The 23,155-nt window shown below is 41.0% G+C and overlaps 1 protein-coding gene across 1 annotated transcript in view; it reads right to left on the bottom strand.

The window, feature by feature from the left end:
- LOC104019557 (zinc finger SWIM domain-containing protein 6) overlaps positions 1-23,155 on the bottom strand; it is a 144,731-nt gene that overhangs the window by 29,800 nt on the left and 91,776 nt on the right. Inside the window, exons 3-5 of the mRNA XM_087762583.1 lie at positions 21,189-21,337; positions 20,503-20,653; positions 636-815 (exon numbers count right to left, since the gene is read on the bottom strand). Of these exons, the coding sequence (XP_087618709.1) occupies positions 636-815; positions 20,503-20,653; positions 21,189-21,337 (480 nt within the window). The remainder of the gene's footprint in view (positions 1-635; positions 816-20,502; positions 20,654-21,188; positions 21,338-23,155) is intronic.

Consider the following 23,155-nt stretch of genomic DNA (forward strand, 5'->3'; position numbering starts at 1 on the left):
CTTGAAGATGACTGGAGAAGGCTTCTGTCAGATTTGATAATCACATTTTAGATTAGAAAGCATCATATCAAGTAAGAAGAGACCTCCTCCAAGAAGGCAGTGTTGCCTCTGCATGCCCCCCCCCACCTGTCAATGCAGACTGCACAATACAGAGCACATCCCACAGATAGCTGCTTTAGTTTCTCACACACTCAGTTTAATGCAGTTACAACAGATCTCCCTTTAAGTAAGTATCAAAGGCTTTGTAACTGCAAACAAAATAAAAACTCCAACACCAGAAGGGATATAAGATTATAGTCAAGTAAAGAAACAACAGGCTTTTACATGACATACTTCAGGGACATCCAATTTTCATGCAACAAGTATTTAGAAGGATCAAGTGAAAAGTTAGAAGACCTAACTAAACACAAATACTTGCTTTGAAAACATTGCAGCCCCAGCACAAAATAAACCACCCTATTTATACTTCCTGCAAGGATAGTATTAGTGAAAATAAATTTGGCTGGTCAATCCTCAAGTTACTTGTCCCAGGAAAGAGTGCTGAATTCTGCAAGGCTAGAGTATATAAGAGTATATAAGTATATAAGATAGAGGCCATATTATATGTTGCAGTCAGTGCATATATTTAGGCTCACCTTGGCTAGCATTTGCACCCTGAGGCAAAGCGTTGGTTAAATTGGGCAGCTCGTTTCCATGGTTTCCATCTTCCCAGGGACAAACATCCACACTGTTCCATTTTTTCAGCTGTTTTAGCCAACTGGCCTTCTGCTCCAACTTGCAGTGGGGATTTAAGACTATACACATCCACAGAGCACCTGATTTAAAAAAAAATTGCTAAATTATGTTTTCTATTAAAAATGCAACAGCCAATGACTATTTGCAAACTTCTATACTGTAACACTTTTTCTCCACTCAAAGGCTACACTGCTTGTTTCCCAGCTATGCCTAACACCAGGCAGACTGAATTCCTGACACAGAATCTTGGAGCTGGTGTGGCCCATCTGAAGCAGTTGAAAGACTGTATCAAGCCAACCTTCTCAATTAAAAGGCATTAAGTGGGTCTTTTGTATTAGAAAATCCATAGTTCATGATGCCCATCAGACAGGAACATCAGTCAAAAACAAACAAGAATTCACATAAAGTTACAGCAGGAAATTATCCAAGTTTTTCTTCTAATTTTTGTACCAGAAGCAAATGCTGTTTTCTACAAACAAGAACTATGTATCTTCCAGCTTCACATTACAGGAACCGAACAAGTGCATTAGTAAGACATGTATTTTGTAAACATATACTTCCACACTCAAAACCCAGCAGAAGTACTGCTAATCATATAACTCATTCCCAAATACATCTGGACCTCAGAGAGCCAGTAAACATTGGTTTTGTGCAGTCTAATAGGAATAAGATATTTTTACTGCTATTACTTCAGTAATTTGGTTACACTAGAAAATTTGTTTTACATTTTCTATTTACGGAGCTCAAAGTGAAAGCTAATTTGCACTGACGTTTCACATATACTATTGTCCTGGTTTCAGCTGGGATAGAGTTAATTTTCTTCCTAGTAGCTGGTATAGTGCTGTGTTTTGGATTTAGGATGAGAATAATGTTGATCACACACTGATGTTTTATTTGTTGCTAAGTAGTGCTTACACCAGTCGAGGACTTTTCAGCTTCCCATGCTCTGCCAGGTGCACAAGAAGCTGGGAGGGGGCACAGCCAGGACAGCTGACCCAGACTGGCCAAAGGGGCTATTCCATACCATATGACATCATGCTCAGTATATAAAGCTGGGGGAAGAAGAAGGAAGGGGGGGATGTTCGACGTGACAGAGTTTGTCTTCCCAAGTAACCGTTACGCGTGATGGAGCCCTGCTTTCCTGAGGATGGCTGAACACCTGCCTGCCAATGGGAAGTAGTGAATGAATTCCTTGCTTTGCTTTGCTTGCATGTGTGGCTTTTGCTTTACCTATTAAACTGTCTTTATCTCAACCCACGAGTTTTTTTTCACTTTTACCCTTCTGATTCTCTTCCCCATCCCACCGTGGGGGGAGTGAGTGAGCGGCTGTGTTGTGCTTAGTTGCCGGCTGGGGTAAAACCACGACAACTATCACTTTAGAACCTGCTCCCTGACGCTATATAGCAGGGCAGGCATAAATAAATCAGGGTCTCTAGCAACAATTTTCAAATGGAAAGATTTTTCTCTGAATCAGCTGTCTCTTCATCAGTGTGAACTTTGACAGAAGCATAAAGACATCTGAAAGTACTGTTTAGCAACAGTTCATTTGCTCATTAAGAACGTGCCTTATACACTACAAGAGATTTAAAGAATATGCTTAAACTATGCAATCTTCATGACAGGCTGAAAAAAAAAAAAGAAAAAAATATAAATATGCAGCTGGTTCTTCCAAGATAATAGAATTCTCATATTCAAGTATTCTTTTGCTAACTAAGAATGCAAAATGGATACCCAGAGCACAGGCCATCACATTACATTCATTCCTAAAGTAACTCAGTATGTCAGTATGCCACAGCACAGGAGCCAGCGGAAACAGAGCTTGATCCTTAAGGTTGCAAGTCTGCTGCTATTCAGGCCGACATGGAATGGGGAAGTAATATCAAAGAAATCTGAAAACCACGACAAAATAAGATATGGTACAGTGTAGAACACCAGAGAGACACTACACTAATGCAGATTATTACTGCATGGTATTTACATACAGTAGAGCACACTGTTTTGTTGGTTTTTTGTTTGTGGGGGTTTTGGGGGTTTGTTTTGGGTTTTTTTTGGTGGTGTTTTGTTTTTGTTTTTTTTAAAGTGTCCAAAACTTGCCATGGGAGTGAATAAAGCCAATACTGTTTTTAAAAACTTCTTTTAAAATCAAATCATATGACTTTCTTTAGACATGCTCTTCAATATGCTTTACTCCCCAGAGTCAAATTATAGAATAGAATTATAGAATGGTTTGGGATGGAAGGGACCTTTAAAGGTCATCTAGTCCATCCCCCCTGCAATTGGCAGGGACATCTTCAACTAGATCAGGTTGCTCAGAGCTCCATCCAGCCTGGACTTGAATGTTTCCAGGGAGGGGGCATCTACCACCTCTCTGGGCAACCTGTGCCAGTGTTTCACCACCCTCATCATGAAAAATTTCTTCCTTATATCTAGTCTGAATCTACCCTCTTTTAGTTTAAAACCATTACCCCTTGTCCTATCACAACAAGCCCTGCTAAAAAGTCTGTCCCCATCTTTCTTGTAGGTCCCCTTTAAGTACTGAAAGGCTGCAATAAGGTCTCCCCGCAGCCTTCTCTTCTCCAGGCTCAACAACCCCAGCTCTTTCAGCCTTTCCTCATAGCAGAGGTGTTCCATCCCTCTGACCATTTTTGTGGCCCTCCTCTGGACCCGCTCCAACAGGTCCATGTCCTTCCTGTGCTGAGGACTCCAGAGCTGGACGCAGTACTCCAGGTGGGGTCTCACCAGAGCAGAGTAGAGGGGCAGAATCACCTCCCTCGACCTGCTGGCCATGCTTCTTTTGATGCAGCCCAGGATATGGTTGGCTTTCTGGGCTGCGAGAGCACATTGCCTGCTCATGTCCAGCTTTTCATCCACCAGTACCCCCAAGTCCTTCTCCTCAGGGCTGCTCTCAATCCCTTCATCTCCCAGCCTGTACTGATACCAGGGGTTGCCCCAACCCAGGTGCAGGACCTTGCACTTGGCCTTGTTGAACCTCATGAGGTTCACATGGGCCCACTTCTCTAGCTTGTCCAGGTCCCTCTGGATGGCATTACAACTGGTTCTTATTATTAAGCATCAATACATTCAGCACTGCCCAAGACAAAAGGACTATATTTCTTGCAATGTACAAAACAGAAGATGGGGCATATTGGAAAGCCTTATAGAATAGTTATCTTGGGCTTACTTATTTATTTTCAAAATCAACTATTACTTTAGGGCACTGAGGAGACACTGTACCTCTCAGCATCTAAAAAAAAAAAAAAAGAGAAAAAAAAGCCAGTTTAATACTTTGTAACCAGATTCCCAGTGTTTTCAGACTGAAGCAAAAGCAAAAAGTGGAATATCTTAACCACATGTGGTATTTCAATCATCCAAAAAGGCGGAACGCACACTACTGATTACACCATGCCCCTACAAAATGAGTGGCCTTTTCTTTTTCTGTATCTCAGAAACACCACTAGAAGCAAAGGAATTCACTTGCCTTCTTCAGAAGCTCCACTATGCATGTGGTACATCTAAGAGGCAGGAAAGGGAAGAAATACCCCAAGGTACCAAAATCCTTTAAAAACTTCTTTGGCTTAAAGAGGGAAACTATGTCAAGCACAACTACATTGTTAGCAGCGATTGTCTCAGAAATCCACGCTATTTTTATGCAAGTGAAGCACAAGGACAAATGTATTTCTAATAAACCCCACAGAAACCACTTAAAATTTCAATACATCAACTGCACCCTGTTCACAGTGACTTCAGGGCGAGCTGCATGCACATCTGAGATCTCGCCCAGCTTTCACGGCTGCCTGATTCCCTGCAGAAAGAGGAGTGAGAGACAAAACTCCCTCACTGAGAAGGGAACAGAAAGAGCCTCAGGCTCAGCTCATGTAGCAATACAAAGGCTACCATCTGAGAGAAGGAAGCATAATGCCAATGACCCCACACTCTTCAGCCTATTTGGGTTTCAAGTTTTTGTGTGTATGTGTGTGATTCCCCCCCCCCCCCCAGCATATGTGTGTGTGTCTGTATTCATATTTCTTCCTCCTCCTTCTCCCCAAGCACCTTCCCCCTCCCCTGACACCTGCTCCATTCTGGCTCTTTCAATTCACTGGTTCCTGTCCTGCTCCTAGCCCTGAAAAGTCTGAGGAAAATGTTCACTTGTGCCCAGATTTTACCACATGCCAACTGGAAGGAGCCTGGAGGATATTCTTCCTATTTCACTCTGATGCTGCTCAGTGGAAGCCCTCATGAGCTGGCCCTTAAATGTCACCACCAACCTGAAAGCTTACACTGGCCTTAAACAAGAGATTCTCTATTTTCTGCCTAATGACTCCTATATGGGGAAACTGCTGATCACACTTACCCCTTACTACAGATAAGGCTTATGGAAAAATGAAGGGCAGCTACTTGTAATTAATTTGTGGGGAACATATCTAAATCCATTTCTAGTGACTTCAGCCTGGAAACTGCTGTTTCCTGGAAACAGCTTATTCTCAAAAGAAGTTTCCCAAAATACGTTCCTGGCATTCTCAAGTAAATTTACCTGTTTGACTAGATTTAATGTTGTCACCAATGCCACCCACAATATGAACAAATGTCTCATTAAATGGAAAAAAAAAAAAAGAAAAAAACCCCAAACAAACAGAGAATGTGTTTATGCTTACATATTCTGTTTTTCTAACACAGTTCATTTTTTCCTGTCTCACTTTTCCCAGGCACCAGATATCTTTTTATACTGGATCTCAGAAGGCTGACACATCTCCCCCTGAACTAAACCAAAAGTAAAGTTCTGATTTGAATCCCTTGACTGTGACCCATGTCTTTCCAATATGAAGCTCCTCACAGCACAGTGGCAGAATATCACAAACCAATATGCAAATTTTTTCCCCCTAGAAGATAACTGTAAGACAAGTCATGCTGTGACTGCAATTTGATATTAATTTCACAAGGGAATGAATATTAGAACTGTTATACTGCAGTGAGGAATTGCCTATTTTGGTTCAACACTAATCCTTTTGACCTGGAAAAAGCCAGCTTTGCCAAAACAGACCTTTGGTTCAAATAGCCTTCTTTTTGAAAATGCACAGTTGTCATTCATCTTTAGTGCACCTCACACCACAAAGAAATAGGTTACATTACTGCTTTACACAATGCATGCATGCCTTGTACATACAGGGGGAACATCAGTACTTTTGTATTTCTCAGTAGACATCCATACCTCTGAATTCATGAGGGAGAAAGGAACAGCATGCCTTTACACTGATTAGGATTTAAACATGCAAATTGAAAAACATTAAGAAGCATTCAGTCACTGTAAAAGTAGGTGGTGTAATAATTACACATCTTGTGTATGCATGTATTCATGAAGCCAAAGAAAGTGCAAGGAATATGTATAGACTCTCCCAAGAGATTAAGCATTGCTCGGTTTTCATAAATCCCATTATATTTTACTCTTGTCCCAGTAAATGGGAGGGTGGTGGTGGAAACAGTTTTAGTGGGGGCTAGGACACTGAGCATGACTGAAGATCCAGCGTACAATTCTGTTTGACTGTTTGATTACAGTCTTCCCAAGAAATCTGCTTTTCCTAGAAATATTATGCTACCTTGTCAGGGCTGCTGTGTAGCTAAGTTTGGGTCAGCGTTTCCTCATTTACAATATCTGTGTAACCAGTGGCTGAAACTTGGCCTTTGCCTTGGAATTTTACATTTAATATACTTAAGATCAATCCATTCATTTGCAAAATTAAAATATGCAAGACACTGATGCACGTTTGACATGTCTTTGCTCTTCCCGTTAATGCACGTCTCTTTCTTAAAAAACTAAAACCCCAAAAGCTACTAGGTTAGTAACATTTGATTATTTCAAAGAAAGTGGAGCCAAGTAATCAAGATCATTCCCTTTGTGCAACAGACAAATCAGCTTCAGCACTTGCTGCACACTTGCCACTGTGTCCCATTTGAGTCTAATCAATTCTATTACAAAAGCATCATTTTCCAGCATTGGAAGTGCCAGAATAGAAACAATAATAGGAGACAGAACCTATGACCCCTTTAAAATAGAAGTAGAAATATTTATTGCTTCTTAACAAGGACAAGTGCCTTCAGAATGACTGGCAAAGCCACCTCCCTCCTCCAGGAATGGAGAGATCTCCATTAGAACAAAGCATAATCAGAAGTCTCACTGGAGAATGGTCCAATTAAACAGTTGCTTTTATGGAATAGCGAAGATAGGCAAAGCACTTCAGTGCTGTTCTCTCCTTGATAAGAACCCCAAGGAAAAGTACTCTCGGCATTCAGTTGGATCCAAGTTGCAATTTTATTCATAAAAAGAATTCCTTAATGCACTCTGGTTTCTCTATGCAGCTTTCAGAAAAAAAGGCTTGCTATGGGTGCTGTGTTTCTTAGAGAACAGAATGTTTCATTTTGCTCTAATTCATTCTGTTACTGAATTAAACTTTGATGTATTGGTCTTAACAAGTGCTTCATGCTGATTGTATTGTGTATGATAGTATAATCACTCCCCATGCATTTCACACTAGCTGGCTGATTAATGCAATAGATTACCTGCAGCACTGATGGCAAGAGGGAATCATTGCTCTTCTGCACACTAAACTTTGAATGTGCATTAGAGGGAGTGGAGGTGTAACCCAGGGACAAAAAAAGTGTCTAATTCCTTAAGTTTCCCTTTCTCTCTTGCTGCATACCTCTGCTCCAAGGGTTAAAGGCACACTTGTATTCAGCTGAAAGGAAACATGTATTTACATTTTGAGATTCTATTCTAAGCTGTCATCAACTACACGCTCTGATCTGTGTGTGTCAAGTAACGAAAAACTCCTGCTCCCGTCTTCCTACATTTTCAACTTTTAGCACAACGGAAAAAGGAACTAACCAAGCACTTCTGTCATTTTGCATGATCCCGTTGTTCTGGGTTATGCCTTTTTCAGTTTGTTTTAAAAACTGCTGCATCTTTGCGGACACTTCTGCCATTTGACCAAAGGGTTTCATAGAAGAAGAGAAATTTGCTTGAAAGGTGCAGTTTACAGTATCATAGCCTGAGACTACAATCTTCCTAAGAGAGTATTTCGGTATCTGTCACATGTCCATTAGATGCCCCTCTATGCACTTATAGTACCCTATAACCTAATTACCATATCAAGGCATGGACTATTAGTCTACAAAGCTAGGGGGAAGTATAAAGCAAATTAATCTCACTGATTAACTTCTCTAATATCCACAAAACCATTCATTTGTTCACAAACAGTCAATTGAAGGTAAAAACATTGCTAATACTAGCACAAATAGTACAAAAATACTCCTTTATGGATAACTTAATATGATTCTTCACAGTTCTAAGTAGTTGCCTGCATTTACAGCTAGGTGGTGAACACAAAGTATGCTCCTGCCCAAAACAGAGACTACATATTTTATCAAATATTTTAACTGGTAATACACTCTCAGCAGTCACAGTCTATTTTCAGAGACTTTGACAATTTTCAGAATAAAAGTTAATGTGACTACTAACTATAAATATACTACCCTACCTCTATTTAAATCTATCATAGAGATGAATGAATTCTTCTCAGTTAATTTTCTTAGGAAGATGCAAAACTGGAAAGTTTGAGAAGTTTGTCAAACAAAACAAGATATTCATAAAAGAAAGGGATGAAAATACATCTCATTTTTTAAAAGAGTGGAGCAAGTGCAAACACTCCCTTATATGGTGGGAAAGGTCAGGAAAAAAGTATGATTGCCACAACTATGTTCACAGAAGGTAAATAACCCACTATAAATGGCCAGAAGAACACATTCTGATTGTCTAGTCTGAATTCCTTCATACTCTAAGATTTCCTGAGTTAATTTTGTCTTCAAGTCCAAAAGTGATGGTTGAGTTTTTACAAAAAACAGCATACTTCAATTTTTAAGATTTCCAATATGAGAATCTAGCACAGCTCCTGGTTAGCTGATCTACTGCCTGGCTACCATGACTCAAAATTCTAAGCTTATTTCAAGTTTTCTAGTTAAATTTGTGCAGCTCCAATTACAATTTTCAGCTACCTTTTGTTTGCTTGGCAGAAGTGTCTTCACTATCAAGTTTTTAGTCTACGTAGGTCTCTTAAACCATGAAGGAGATAACCCTCCTTTGTCTTGCATGACAGACCTGAGCAGACCGAGATTCTTGCATCTCTCACTTTAGATTACATTTCCAATTTTTCAGTTATTTTTCCAGTATCCATTCAAGACAGAAAACTGAAAAATATCACAAGGCCAGATTGCTGGACCGCAGAAATTAGTGAAGATTCAGTAATTCCTCTCCATAGATCTATTACTTCTCTTTAGCTCTGGTATTTCCTAGAAGTGGTATCAGAAAATTAAATGGCAGCTTAACGTTATTGAAGTATTAAAAATAGAGGAAGGAAAAAAATAATGCTAAGTACCAGTTTGGGCTCACAGTAAAACTCTGACCTTAATCTTGGAAGTCACGACTCTACAGTTAGGGCTGCAATTAATTTTGTACCAGCTCTAATACAGAACAATTTTTTAGAAAATTTTAGAACATTTATAAGTAAATCAGTTCAACAGCTTAGGAATAAAAACTTCAAAAACTGTTTTAATGTGGGTACTTGAAGAAATTTGGCTCCTACTGTAAAAGTACTTTCCATCCAACTGAACTAAATGGAAACCCAAACTTTCTGTACAGCATTAAAAATGAACCCCTCAAGCTATGCTTATAGACTAAAGTTAATTACTTTTACCATTATTCCTGAAATCCGATAAATGCAGTTTAACCACAGGAAAGAATCCTCTCTTTGAAAATAGCTTCCACTTACTGTCATTCTCTAGCCTCATATACCCTCAATTTCAAATACCATTATGGCACATGCCAATAATCTTCTACTGTTTGTAATGAAGGAGGAAGGAAATCATTCTCAGAAAAGATGGACAGAACCCATCTTTGCACAATGGCAGCCTGGCTTCATTCACCAGGGAAATGAACTTGACAGCAACAATTGAGACACTCCAGGGCCACGACAGCAATTTCTTTAGGTTGTCATCCATAACTCAGGCCTTAGAGCAGCAAAACTATCTTGTGATGCTAATTCAGAAGTACGGTTAATTTAGTGCCTCCAACAGCATAAATCATTCAAATACACTGACATATATTAACAGCTTATTCTGTGAAAGAGATGTAACCTTAACTGCATGAACTGAAGGCACATCTGTTTTGTAACTGTATGGCAACCACACCATGGCAGCTAAGACTAAGCAAAACAACAGTAAGAAAAGGATTATCAATTAAGCAAAGACAGCCTACTGGATATGACACAGTTGTAGACACAAGTATTTACACCAACGCATGCAGCATGGGCAATAAACAGGAGGAGCTGGAAGCCATTGCGCGGCAGGAAAACTATGATGTAGTCGCCATCACGGAAACATGGTGGGATGACTCACACAACTGGAGTGCTGCAATGGATGGCTACAAGCTCTTTAGAAGGGACAGGCTAGGAAGGAGAGGGGGAGGGGTAGCCCTGTATGTTAGGGAGAGTTTTGACTGTCTAGAACTCAATGACAGTAATGATAAGGTCGAGTGCTTATGGGTAAAGATCAGGGGGAAGGCTAATAAGGCAGATATCCTGGTGGGAGTCTGTTATAGACCACCCAACCAGGATGAGGAAACAGACGAAGCATTCTACAAGTGGTTGGCTGAAGTCTCACAATCCCTAGCCCTTGTTCTTGTGGGAGACTTCAACTGACCAGATGTCTGCTGGAAATACAACACAGCAGAGAGAAAGCAGTCTCGGAGGTTCCTGGAGTGTGTGGAAGATAACTTCCTGACACAGCTGGTAAGCGAACCAACCAGGGGGGTGCCCCGCTGGACCTGCTGTTTACGAACAGAGAAGGCCTGGTGGGCGATGTGGTGGTCGGAGGCTGTCTTGGGCTCAGTGACCACGACATGATAGAGTTTTCGATTCTTGGAGAAGTAAGGAAGGGGGTCAGCAAAACCGCTACCCTGAACTTTAGAAGGGCAGACTTTGGATTGTTTAGGAGTCCGGTTAACAGAGTCCCTCGGGAGGCAGTCCTGAAGGGCAAAGGAGTCCAGGAAGGCTGGATGTTATTCAAGGAGGAAGTCTCAAAGGCACAGAAGCAGGCCGTCCCCATGTGCCACAAGTCGAGCAGGCGGGGGAGAAGACCGGCCTGGCTGAACAGAGAGCTTTGGCTGGAACTGAAGAAAAAAAGGAGAGCTTACCGCCTTTGGAAGAAGGGGCAGGTGACTCAGGAGGACTGCAAGGATGTTGTGAAGTTATGCAGGGAAAAGATTAGAAAGGCAAAGGCCCAGCTGGAACTTAAACTGGCCACCACCGTTAAAGATAACAAAAAATGTTCTTACAAATATATCAGTGACAAAAGGAGGGCCAGGGAGAATCTCCATCCTTTGTTGGATGCAGAGGGAAACATTGCCACAAAGGATGAGGAGAAGGCTGAGGTACTTAATGCCTTCTTTGCCTCAGTCTTTAATAGTCAGACTGGTCATCCTCGGGGTTCTCAGGCCCCTGTGCCTATCTATGGAGATAGGATGCAGAGTGAAGCCCCAATTATCAAAGAGGCAACAGTCAGTGACCTGCTCCTCCACCTGGATGCCCACAAGTCCATGGGGCCAGATGGGATCCACCCGAGGATACTGAGGGAGCTGGCGGAGGAGCTTCCCAAGCCACTTTCCATCATTTACCAGCAGTCCTGGTCAACCGGGGACGTCCCAGATGACTGGAAGTTAGCAAATGTGACACCCATCTACAAGAAGGGCCGGAAGGAGGATCCGGAGAACTACAGGCCTGTCAGCCTGACCTCGGTGCCGGGGAAGGTCATGGAACATATCATCTTGAGTGCCATCACGTGGCACGTGTGGGACAACCAGGGGATCAGGCCCAGCCAGCATGGGTTTATGAAAGGGAGATCCTGCTTCACTAACCTGGTCTCCTTCTATGACAAGGTGACCCGCTTAGTGGATGAGGGGAAGGCTGTGGATGTTGTCTACCTGGACTTTAGTAAGGCCTTTGACACTGTCTCCCACAGCATTCTCCTGGAGAAGATGGCTGCCCACGGCTTGGATGGGTGCACTCTGCGCTGGGTAAAAAACTGGCTGGACGGCCGAGCCCAGAGAGTGGTGGTGAATGGAGTCAAATCCAGTTGGCGGACAGTCACGAGTGGTGTTCCCCAGGGCTCAGTGTTGGGGCCAGTCCTGTTCAATATCTTTATCGATGATCTGGATGAGGAAATCGAGTGCACCCTCAGTAAGTTTGCAGATGACACCAAGCTGGGTGGAAGTGTTGATCTGCTGGAGGACAGGAAGACCCTACAGAGGGACCTGGACAGGCTGGATCATTGGGCCGGAACCAACTGCATGAGGTTCAACAAGGCTAAGGGCCGGGTCCTGCACTTGGGTCACAACAACCCCATGCAATGCTACAGGCTGGGGGAAGAGCTGCCTGGCAGAGAGGACCTTGGTTGACAGCCGCCTGAACATAGGCCAGCAGTGTGCTCAGGTGGCCAAGAAGGCCAATGGCATCCTGGCTTGCATCAGGAATAGCGTGGCCAGCAGGACCAGGGAGGTGATAGTGCCCCTGTACTCGGCACTGGTGAGGCCGCACCTCGAGTACTGTGTTCAGTTTTGGGCCCCTCACTACAAGAAGGACATCGAGGTGCTGGAGTGTGTCCAGAGAAGGGCAACGAAGTTGGTGAAGGGTCTAGAGCACAAGTCTTATGAGGAGTGGCTGAGGGAGCTGGGGTTGTTTAGCCTGAAGAAGAGGAGGCTGAGGGGAGACCTTATTGCTCTCTACAACTACCTGAAAGGAGGTTGTAGCGAGGTGGGGGTCGGTCTCTTTTCCCAAGTAACAAGCGATAGGACGAGAGGAAACGGCCTCAAGTTGTGCCAGGGGAGGTTTAGATTGGATATTAGGAAAAACTTCTTCACAGAAAGGGTAGTCAGGCATTGGAACAGGCTGCCCAGGGAAGTGGTTGAGTCTCCATCCCTGGAGGTATTTAAAAGAAGGGTAGATGTAGTGCTCGAGGACATGGTTTAGTGGTGGACTTGGCAGCGATAGGTTAACGGTTGGACTTGATGATCTTAAGGGTTTTTTCCAACCTTAACAATTCTATGATTCTATGATTCTATGTGTAAGATATCACTCCACCCATAAGTCCCACAATGAAAGACCAAGGGAAATGGTGCAAAGCATGGTGCATCCCACCTCCTTTGAAACATGGGCATTCCTACAGCTTTCACTTCAAGGCCAGAAATGTAATATGTGCAATTGTTTAATCTAAACTATGAAATTTGAAGGTGCAGGGCATTTGTACTCTCCTTAGCTTTAAGGCAGAACATGATTCAATTAGAACTTCGTATACGCAAAGAAATCATGTAAATACGGATATAAGATTGGCACTCAAATTTCAAAATTAGAGCCTCGCTGTACCATTTTTGAAATACCATAAAACGTGGGGAAAAGTAACTGTTTCTACTGCATAGTGGATCCTAAAAAGGGATTGCATGAAGTATGCAGCTCCAGAAAAATGGTATTAGAACACAAAAACTGTAATGAATGCTTAACTTCAGGGATTCTTTTTCATGGCAGTCCTGAAGTAGTCACCAAATCCGGCATCAGGAAGGAATTTTTCTAGGGGCATACTGGCAACAACCTTAGCTGCTTTTGTCCTTTTTTCCCCTCCCTTAAGTACTAAGCAGAGATAATCTGTTTAGTACAGCTGACATGTCCCAGTCATACAAGTTTGTCTCTCTAATTGCAAAGGGAAGGAATGCCTGGAATGATAGAAATATAGATGGAGAATAGCTTCATTTAGTTAAGGTTAAAAGAATCTAGCTTGGTATTTTCTAGAGATAAATATAAACTTTTATCAGAAAAATTCAGAGTGGTTTCCAAATCAAAAAAGCATTATTTAACACACAATCATTAGTTTGCTCATGGCAAAATGGTAATTAAATCTCTCTTAATTGATCTATGATTCCTTGTCTAAACTCAACATTTAGAATTAGGTTTTAGATGAGGAGCAAAGTGTTACTAATAAAAATTTAGGCATCATCCTTCAGGAAATATATTGTACTATTTCTCTGCATGACATGACCTTGTAAAATGATATTTTAGTTTTAATTTTTAACACAAAAATATATCACTAATCCAGAAAATGTTCAAAATATCATCAAATGTGAACTCAATGTAGATCATCAGGCTGTTCCAACAGTTAAAAAGCAGCCCACAGTAGGGCAAAGTGCTAGTGGAAAACTACTAAGACTATTAGAACTACTAAGGCAAAGACATATTATTCCGCTCAGAAACTACCTTTGAGAACAAGCCATTTAGTATGCATAACAGAAAGGATTGTAAGGACATCACCCAGAAAAGCTTTATCCCATGAATGAGTCTCATGACAATATCGTGAGAGGTTCCTACACTTAAAAACTTTAGATAACAACAAGTGGTTGAGGAGAAGCTTATACCTTAAAATGGGGAGAGTACCCAGCTGGAAGTACAGAATATCTTTTAAGTTCTCCTCAACTTCATGAAATATGAGAACCAACAGAGATCAGGATCAGCATGAGGAAAACCCAGAACAAGTTTGCCAATTTTATCCACTGCCCTGCCTTGCAAGAGCTCTCTGGATATACCCTCTTCCCCATGTGTATTGGGTCTGGCTGGGATGGAGTTAACTTTCCCCATAGCAGCCCTCATAGTGCTGTGCTTTGTATTGGTAGCTAGAAAGGTGTTGATAACACACCAGTGTTTTGGCTACTGCTGAGCAGTGCTCCCACAGCATCAAGGCTGTCTCTCCAACATCCCCCCCTCACCCCCAAAGGCCAGTAGGCTGGGGGTGGGCAAGAGCTTGGGAGGGGACATAGCCAGGACAGCTGACCCAAACTGACCAAAGGGATATTCCATACCACATGGCAACTGCTCAGCAATAAAAGCTAAGAGAAAGGGGGGTGGGTGTGTGTCCTGGTTTCAGCTGGGATAGAGTTAGTTTTCTTCTTAGTAGCTGGTAGAGCACTGTGTTTTGGATTTAGGATGAGAATAATGTTGATAACACACTGATGTTTTGGTTTCTGCTGAGCAGAGTTTACACTAGTCAAGGACTTTTCAGCTTCCTGTGCTCTGCCAGGTGCAGAAGAAGCTGGGAGGGAGCATAGCTAGGACAGCTGACCCAGACTGGCCAAAGGGCTATTCCATACCATATGACATCATGCTCAGTATATAAGCTGGGGGAAGAAGAAGGAAGGGGGGGACATTGGGCGTGATGGCGTTTGTCTTCCCAAGTAACTGTTATGCGTGATGGAGCCCTGCTTTCCTGAGGATGGCTGAACACCTGCCTGCCGATGGGAAGTAGTGAATGAATTCCTTGCTTTGCTTTGCTTGTGCGCGCGGCTTTTGCTTTACCCATTAAACTGTCTTTATCTCAACCCATGAGTTTTCTCACTTTTACTCTTCCGATTCTCTCCCCCATCCCACCGGGGGGGAGTGAGCAAGCGGCTGTGTGGTGCTTAGTTGCTGGCTGGGGTTAAACCACGACAGTGTGGCATTCATTATTACGACATTTGTCTTCTGGAACAACTGCTACAGGTACTGAGGCCCTACTTCCCAGGAAGTGGCTGGACATCGCCTGCTGATGGGAAGTAGAGAATAAATCTTTTGGTTTTTCCTTTTCTTCCGTGCCTGGCCTTTCCTTTTGCTTTATTAAACTACCTTTATCTTGACCCACGAGTTCTTTCCCATCTTATTTTCTCCCCCCCATCCTGCTGAGGAGGGGAGTGATAGAGCAGCTTGGTGGACACCTGGCAGCTAGCCAAGGTCAACCCACCATACCATGACACAGCCATCATATTTTTGTTCCATAAGAAACTAATCCTTGACTCACAAAAAACAGCTCTCTTCCCCCTTAAACTGTTCTTAAATATAAAAATGGAGTAAATCTACTAGAAATGTTTGTTTTGAAACATGCAAGTTATGTGAAGTTTCTTCACCACGAAGGCAAGCAAGAAGATATAAAGATAATGAAAATGGTAGTTCACAAAAAATATCTGATCCTGTAATCTACGTGTTGACAAGCCGTTGGGCTCCCTCACTCCACCAAGTAGTAGATACTTGTCTTAGATTCTTCTGCTTGACTGCTTTCATCAGGTTAAGCATCTGGGATTTAGTTTAACAGTTTCAGCTTTATTAAGCTGTCACAAGAGCAGCCCCGTTTTGATAACAGTAGCTGCTCCAATTATGGCTTGGTTTAGGGTTGACAAGTATAATGATTCATTCGTGGCTCATGAGAAGCAATAAAAGGTTGTTTTGCATTACAACTTTAAAAATGTGGGCACTTTTTTCATTTAATTTGTCACTTAGCTTTTGCTAAGAGGACATTTAAATTGTAGTAAAAGGCAAATGGGGCTTTTAGTTTAAATGTAATCCCCATATTTAAATGATCTGTAATAGCGCAGTGTTCGAGTGGGAACACTATTGTTTCACAGTGGGCCCTGATGGTGACATGTGACATTTGTATTCAGGTCTTGTATTATCCATGAGGCTAAAGGGCTTCCAATTTCATTTCACAGCCAGAAGCCTGCAGAAAACACCAATTAACTTGCAGATCCCATTTGCCAACAAAACTCAGCCTCTTCTCAACATTTAATTCCAAAGCAGAGCCTCACAGCCATCATGATCCCTGGGCTGGGGCACAAAGTCAAATTTTCCCCTTTTATTAAGGAAATTTTTTCACTTTCGTAGAGAACAAGAAACTTTTACTTAATTTTTGATGGATGAATATTAACGAATTACTGCTGTAGTAAGATTGCATGGACCATTTTTTCCCCTCTAGAGTACAAAGAAGGTTAACTGACCTTTTCTTCAAATCTGAGATCTCAGTTCAACAGGCATCAGCAGATATTTACTGTGCGTTTCCATATTCCTGCATTTTACCAATGCAATTTAATTAAGACAAACCAAGGGTCTTCAGATAGTTAATCATTCTGGTATACTGAAGTCTTCAACCATGGTCACCAAGAGTTAAACACATAAAGATCAGCATGTGAAATTTACCTACCTATACACCATTTAAACAGCAATGACATGAAGAATTCCAACTCTAAACTCTGGAAAGCACATTCACATACTACTGTGGCAAGTTGGAAGTGTTCACCAGTGCATCACTGAAGCTGCATCTAAATTCTTCTAGCATGAGAAGTATAGGAGCAAGTCTTATAGCTTTGACCTGTAATCTTAATCTTTCCAATACTACACCTTTAGAGCACTTAGCTCAACTTATTCTTTGATGTACAATAGGGGAATCTGCTGAGCATAATTATATTCTTCCTCCTCATCTAGAGGCTTTAAAACACAACAAAAAAGCCTTACACATAACTAGGTAGTTAACTTGAGGCCTTTGAATCATAAATTGCTTACAGAATTAGGACTTTTTATTAGAAAATCACCAGGCTCATACTTAGATGTGAAGTATTTAATTTTGTTTTTTTAAAATCAGCATCTGCAAACATACAAACCCAATCTGACTTTTACTGAAGTCAACACAATTTACCATAAACTTCAGCAGGAACTCTGATCAGAGCCCAATGTGTCCTTCCAGTACCCTTGGCCAATGCCCAATGCCAGGCAGGAAGCATCAGTTAAGTTCCAATGAAAGGCTCAAGTGACCCAGTCAAGGAGCAAAGCTGAAGCTATTTAAGTATGCTTAAAAACCTATGCCAAAATGAAACTGACAAAGTGGCCATATGCCTAGCAGTTGGCAGACAGCATACCAGTGCAAGCAAGCAAGCCTTTATTAAGCAGCGTCTATATTTACATACTTTACGTGCCCTAAAAATCTCCATAACTACAGTGTTGCTACCTATCTGTGAAATAAATTAGATCATAGATAAAGCATTTTTTTTTAAAAAGACATACATATATGCCACTCCCGGATTACTCTGAACAGATAATACAAAAAGTTAAGTATGCAAAGGCTTGTCCCACTCCCTTTACTACTATATTAGTTCTCTGACATCCTAGAAGATGACAAGATAGGAAACCAACATTATTTTAGAACATAACGATACCATCACCCCCTTAAACCCAATGTCTGAGTTCTCTGCCACTACTGGCACAGATCAAGGGTCGCCAGGGACATCCTGCTCTTCCTTCTGTAGTTTGCTATCATAACTCTGGTCTCCCTTAAAACCCCCTTCAACTTTTGCACATTCACATGCATGTTTCACCTGGAAAAAGGGATGTGTTTAACTAGAGTGAAACTCAAGGTGAAATCCTAGCAAAAACATGGCAGCAGCTTCTAATTTTCACACAAGGTAGGAGTCAAGTTGGAGAGATTCATCCAATTAACAGAAATTTTCAGGGAACTTGCTAAGCACCAGTGGAAGGAATCCTACTGGTATGGGGAAGAAATGGACAGTTTAGCAACATAAACACAAGCTGGAGGTGGAAGAACCAAGTTAAGTTCTACCCTTAGCCTACTGCACACCTGAAGTGATTAAAACGTATTTGCAATTGAAACTGTGGTACATGATCAACGTATTTTGATACTGTTAGAGGAGGCAGAGCAGTTCAGGACTGAAACAACAGGGTCTGCCTCAGATTGCAAATACAGCAGCTGAGGTAGCGGTGAGGCTGGAGGTTGCACTGCAGCTTTTTGGGAGTAGCAACTACAATTCTGATTAAACAGAGGTAAACTAATCAATTCGATTAATCTAGAGTATTGCTTATTTGATGCTGCAGGCAGAGATTCCACCTTCAGATAGGTGCTGTCAAGAAGATGACGTTAATATGGAACTGATGAAACAAGAAGAAGAGCCACTAAGAAAATTTAACAAAACCTTTTATGTTTATTGGCAGCATGTGGTAAGACTGCTACAGGTAACAGATGGAAAACACATTTCTGCCTCTCGCACCACCTACCAGCTCAACCCACATAGGCAATGAAGCACGAGACCCTCCGTTTTTCAGTATGGTGGGATACAATTTTGCTGTGTACATGTCCACCTTGGCAAAAAGCATTATTCCCCAGCAAACTAAAGCATCATAAAAACTACATACTAAGAGGGTTGGTACACTTGAAGGTGAAGTAGCTATACCTACACTCTCTGACAGAGCTTTGCCTGCTCTGATATTAAGGCTTTCCACCACAGAAGTCTATAATATCAACTATAGACAGCCAGTGCTTTATTAGCCTAATGCTTCATTTAGAATGAACATAATTTATGCTAAACAGGTTATATCCAGTCTTAGTCCCACCAGACAACATGCAATCAATCATGGTCATCTTTAACCTTTAACAGTGGAAAACTTAAGTTTTGCTTTTGACTTTTTCTTTCTAAATGAAGCATGTTATTCTTGCTTGGATTTAATTTCATTTAGCTTGATTTTGGACCTTTAAAATGTACCAAGAGCTTTAGGGTTTTTGGCTTTGTTCTCTGCAGTGTTTATATATTGTCCCAAGGGGTGTCATCAGTAAGTTTTGGGTTGTTGTTTTGATGGGCTTGTTTGGGTTTTCTGTTTGTGTTTTTTTGTTTTGTTGTTGTTTCTTTTTAAATATATATATTTATTTTAATATTCCATGCCACATAAGTCAGGAATAGCAATATTGACCAGAACACATCTCAAGACAGACTCCTGTAAGTTTAGACTTGAAGTGTCTTTCCAGATTGAGTGAGAGCACAGGTAACTACTCCAAGTTCCATGAATCACAAGGTAATACCATTTAGGCTGTGTGTTTTCAACTTGCTTTGAGAAAGCCTCCAAGACAGCATACAAAACCTTACTACAGCTAAGATATACACATTCATTCCTTCACTCATACACTCGGTGAATTATCTTTTAGAGAAACAAATTAGATTTACCACTGTATTTTAAATAATTCAGGTTGTCTTTTATCACTTTTATCTTCTATATGCTTACATACCAACTGGTTAGTAGTTTGTTCCAGTACTTTACATCTAGGAAAGCAATGCTGGTGGTTACTTAATATTATTCTTTCCACTCACCTACCCACCTTTAAAATATTGGTGACATTTACCTTCAAGTTGTTTTGAATTTTCCCTCCCTACCACAAATTCCTATAGATTTTGAGAACTTCTGAAGCAGCAGTTCAAAACTGTGTCAGCGAGTTTCTGGAACACTTTAGAGCAAGTGTCTTCAGACTTTACCGGTTTAAATATTCCTTTCCGATTTCAGCCTGTGTTCCTCTCTCTGTTGTACAAGTCATGTATCTGGTCACAACTGACCTTTCCTGTAAAGCAGTGTTAATTGTTATAGCCCTCTGTTATTTGATCTCCTTTCCTGCTCAGTAATGGACTTCTGCTTTCCTTTGTTGCTATCTTCTCATACTCTTAATGAATCTTCTCTTTTTGCCCTCTATTTCTCTCTAGTTGTGAATCTATTTCTTCCTTAACCTTTCCAGTTTAGCGCTAGTGGCTTATATACTTACTTACCCTCAGTTGTGTAGTTCCATTTCTACTTTTTGCTTTATTTTTTTTAGATCCTCAGGTACTTACAACCTGTTGCAATCGTACTTGTTTCATACCATGCTTCCTCTCCTTGTCTCATGCAGTAGGATCAAAAATTCAATTTCACCCAACCTTAACTGAACAAGCAAACCTGCAGAAAACTCTAACCTGCTTTACCTAGTACCACAATAGTTTCTCTCCATCCAAAATATGTAATTGTTTCTTCATAATACACATGAACACCTAAATGATTTTGAAGTCTGTGCATTTACCCAGTTCATCCCAGAGCTGCCTATACTTGTCAGTCATTGCAGTTCCTTGTTGTCTCCAAAGCGACAGACGAGGGTCAGCCATGAACTGTTCTGTTATCAATGTCAACATGCGAGCTCCATTTGAATCTCTCATCTTTAGCATCTCTCGCACCTAGGAAATGAGTCTTTTAATACAAACTTGAAAAAAAACAAACCAAACCATAGTACAGACAATATGATGCAGTGTTAAACATTCCATCTCTGTTAAATAAGAAATATAATTTATATATCTGATGTGAAATTTTTAAGTAGAAAAAAAAATAGTCTGCCTTCACAATTTTAACAACAATTTTTAGTTTCAGTATCCCGTTGCAATTCTGCAAACACACTTCTTCCACAAGTAAACCACAGGTGTATTATGCAAGCTGCTGCAAGACCATAATTTCTACAGGTTTCTCCAACATTTTGGGGGTAGGAAGGAAGAGAACAGCAAAGCTGCAGACAGTTGAAATGTTACTTCATATCCTTAAACTGATCTCAAGACACACCAGATTTGTGTTCCATTGCATTATTAACTTGCCATCATGTTCCCAAGGCTTTGTCTTGTTTTAGAACAACAGGACTTTGAGTAAGACAGTGAACAAGTACAGACTGGCTGGGGAAGTGGGGGGAGAGAAAAGAGGGAAGGTTTAGAGTACTCAACATACCTTTGCAAAAAGCAAATTGAGCTGCCTCCCTGATCCATGGTATCCGCCCTGGGAGAGGAAAAGTTTAACCTGTTCTTGGACCTGTTCCTCATCCAAATGCCAGCAGTTTTCATCATCTATGCTAGCACCTGCTGTTGGGTCAGGAGCACCTGCAAACAGCAAGAAAAGAAATCATTATAAGGAAGAGAGGTTTGTGGGTCCAGGGGAAAGGAGTACTGCAGAGGTTTTTGGATTTGTGTATTGTCCCATTTTGGATGTCTTTGCTTTAATCTAAAGGTTCTTTAAAATAGACCTAAATTTCTCCTCAGTAGTCCTCAGTAGTCTCCTCACTTAGAAATGACAGCCTATGAAAAGATATTTGAATAAACAATATTTTATAATAAAACATTAAAATCAAGGTGAGTTTTTTCCTCCCATCTCAGCAGTTATTCTAGAATGCTTTTACAAAGAAAATTACACTTTACATAGTATTTCAACAACTGCAATGTTAAAACCACTCTCCCCAAAACACCTGTGTAATTCTTGTACCTTCAGCAATCTTGCTCAGGTTTAAGTGACTGCTAGTGAGCACTGCTATTGATGAACATAAGGAAAATCATCACCTCAGTGCCTCTGAGCTGTGATGGCTCTGCAAAGCTAAACAAAGAGTAAAAAAAAAAAAACCCAAACAAATCCAAAGTCTTTAAGCACTAAAGGCATTTCCATCATAAATAAGAGTTACAGCTGTGTAAGACTGTGGCAATTCTGAAGGAGCATTTTTACATAGGCAATGATGTCATCAGCACAAAGTCAATTCAGAGCAACTCTACCTGAATTAGCCTAGTGACAACTAAAGTGACTGGATTTACATCAGGCAGTGCTTTGGCCACAGGTTGCTCCAACTCAAATTTTGCAGTTGAGATCAGCGATTTTCCACTTGTGGCCTCTTCCAAAGGCTGACTAAACTAAAACGAGTCCTTCCACCATCTAGCAATCTACATATTTCTGAAGAAGCCTGCACCTTCACTGGATATTATTTAAAAGGTATTCAAACTGAAAAGGTTGAAAAGCACTTATCTAGGCTGTCAGGGAAACAACTCAAGGTAGTGCATCACCATACCAGATGTAAGGTATTTTAAGCATGCCCAAGACTCAAGTTAACTTGACATTTTGATTTTGGGCTTGTCACAACTGTGTAATCTCTATCTCTGTTAGGTTTTGAGATGTTAGAAATTGAATCGCATAACACAATCTATCACTTTTAAATCCCAGATCACATTACCTCTGTAGCCAATACTAAAAGAAGGATACTGGCAGGGAAGGAAAATTACATGGTTAGATTTGTAAAAACTTGCTTTCAAAGAAGTCCTGAGAACTTGAAAAGCAAAGATAGCTACAACTCTTCAGGTGTACAGGAATTGAAAGATGTATAGAAACATTGATTCTATTGATTTAAGCCTTTATTTCACAATTGCAGCTCTACCGTGTAGGTGAATCTTTTAAGCAGTTGCAGGGAATGCTAGAATCTTTATTCAATTAAAATACAACTGGAAGATTTAAAGGGTCAGATGGATGTCTTGTCTACTAGTTGCTGAGAGAGTCAAAAAAAGTCTTCAACTTCCTAAACTGCCTCCAACTTCAGAGCCTACAGCTGTGAACGCCGCATTGCTGTCCATATATATATATATATATATTTAGATTAATAAGAAATTGTGTCTTTGAAGATGTGAAAGAACTCTCCTGCCTTCCACAGGAACCATAAGAGTGTCTCAGAAGACAGGAATTAAGCCCAAGACAGTACAAAAAACAAGGAATGAAAAACTTCCTCTTCTGTGAGTGCTTCCATCTTTACTATGTTAGTTTTAAGAGGCTTTCAATTCAGTCAGCTACATGAAACTCATGCTGATAAGTCTTCAGTTGCAAAGAATCATAGAATAGAATCATAGAATTGTTTAGGTTGGAAAAGACCTTTAAGATCATCAAGTCCA

Source organism: Nipponia nippon, unplaced genomic scaffold (genome assembly GCF_047370975.1).
Source record: "Nipponia nippon isolate SJK-2023a ecotype South Korea unplaced genomic scaffold, ASM4737097v1 scaffold_26, whole genome shotgun sequence".
Taxonomy (NCBI): Eukaryota; Metazoa; Chordata; class Aves; order Pelecaniformes; family Threskiornithidae; genus Nipponia; species Nipponia nippon.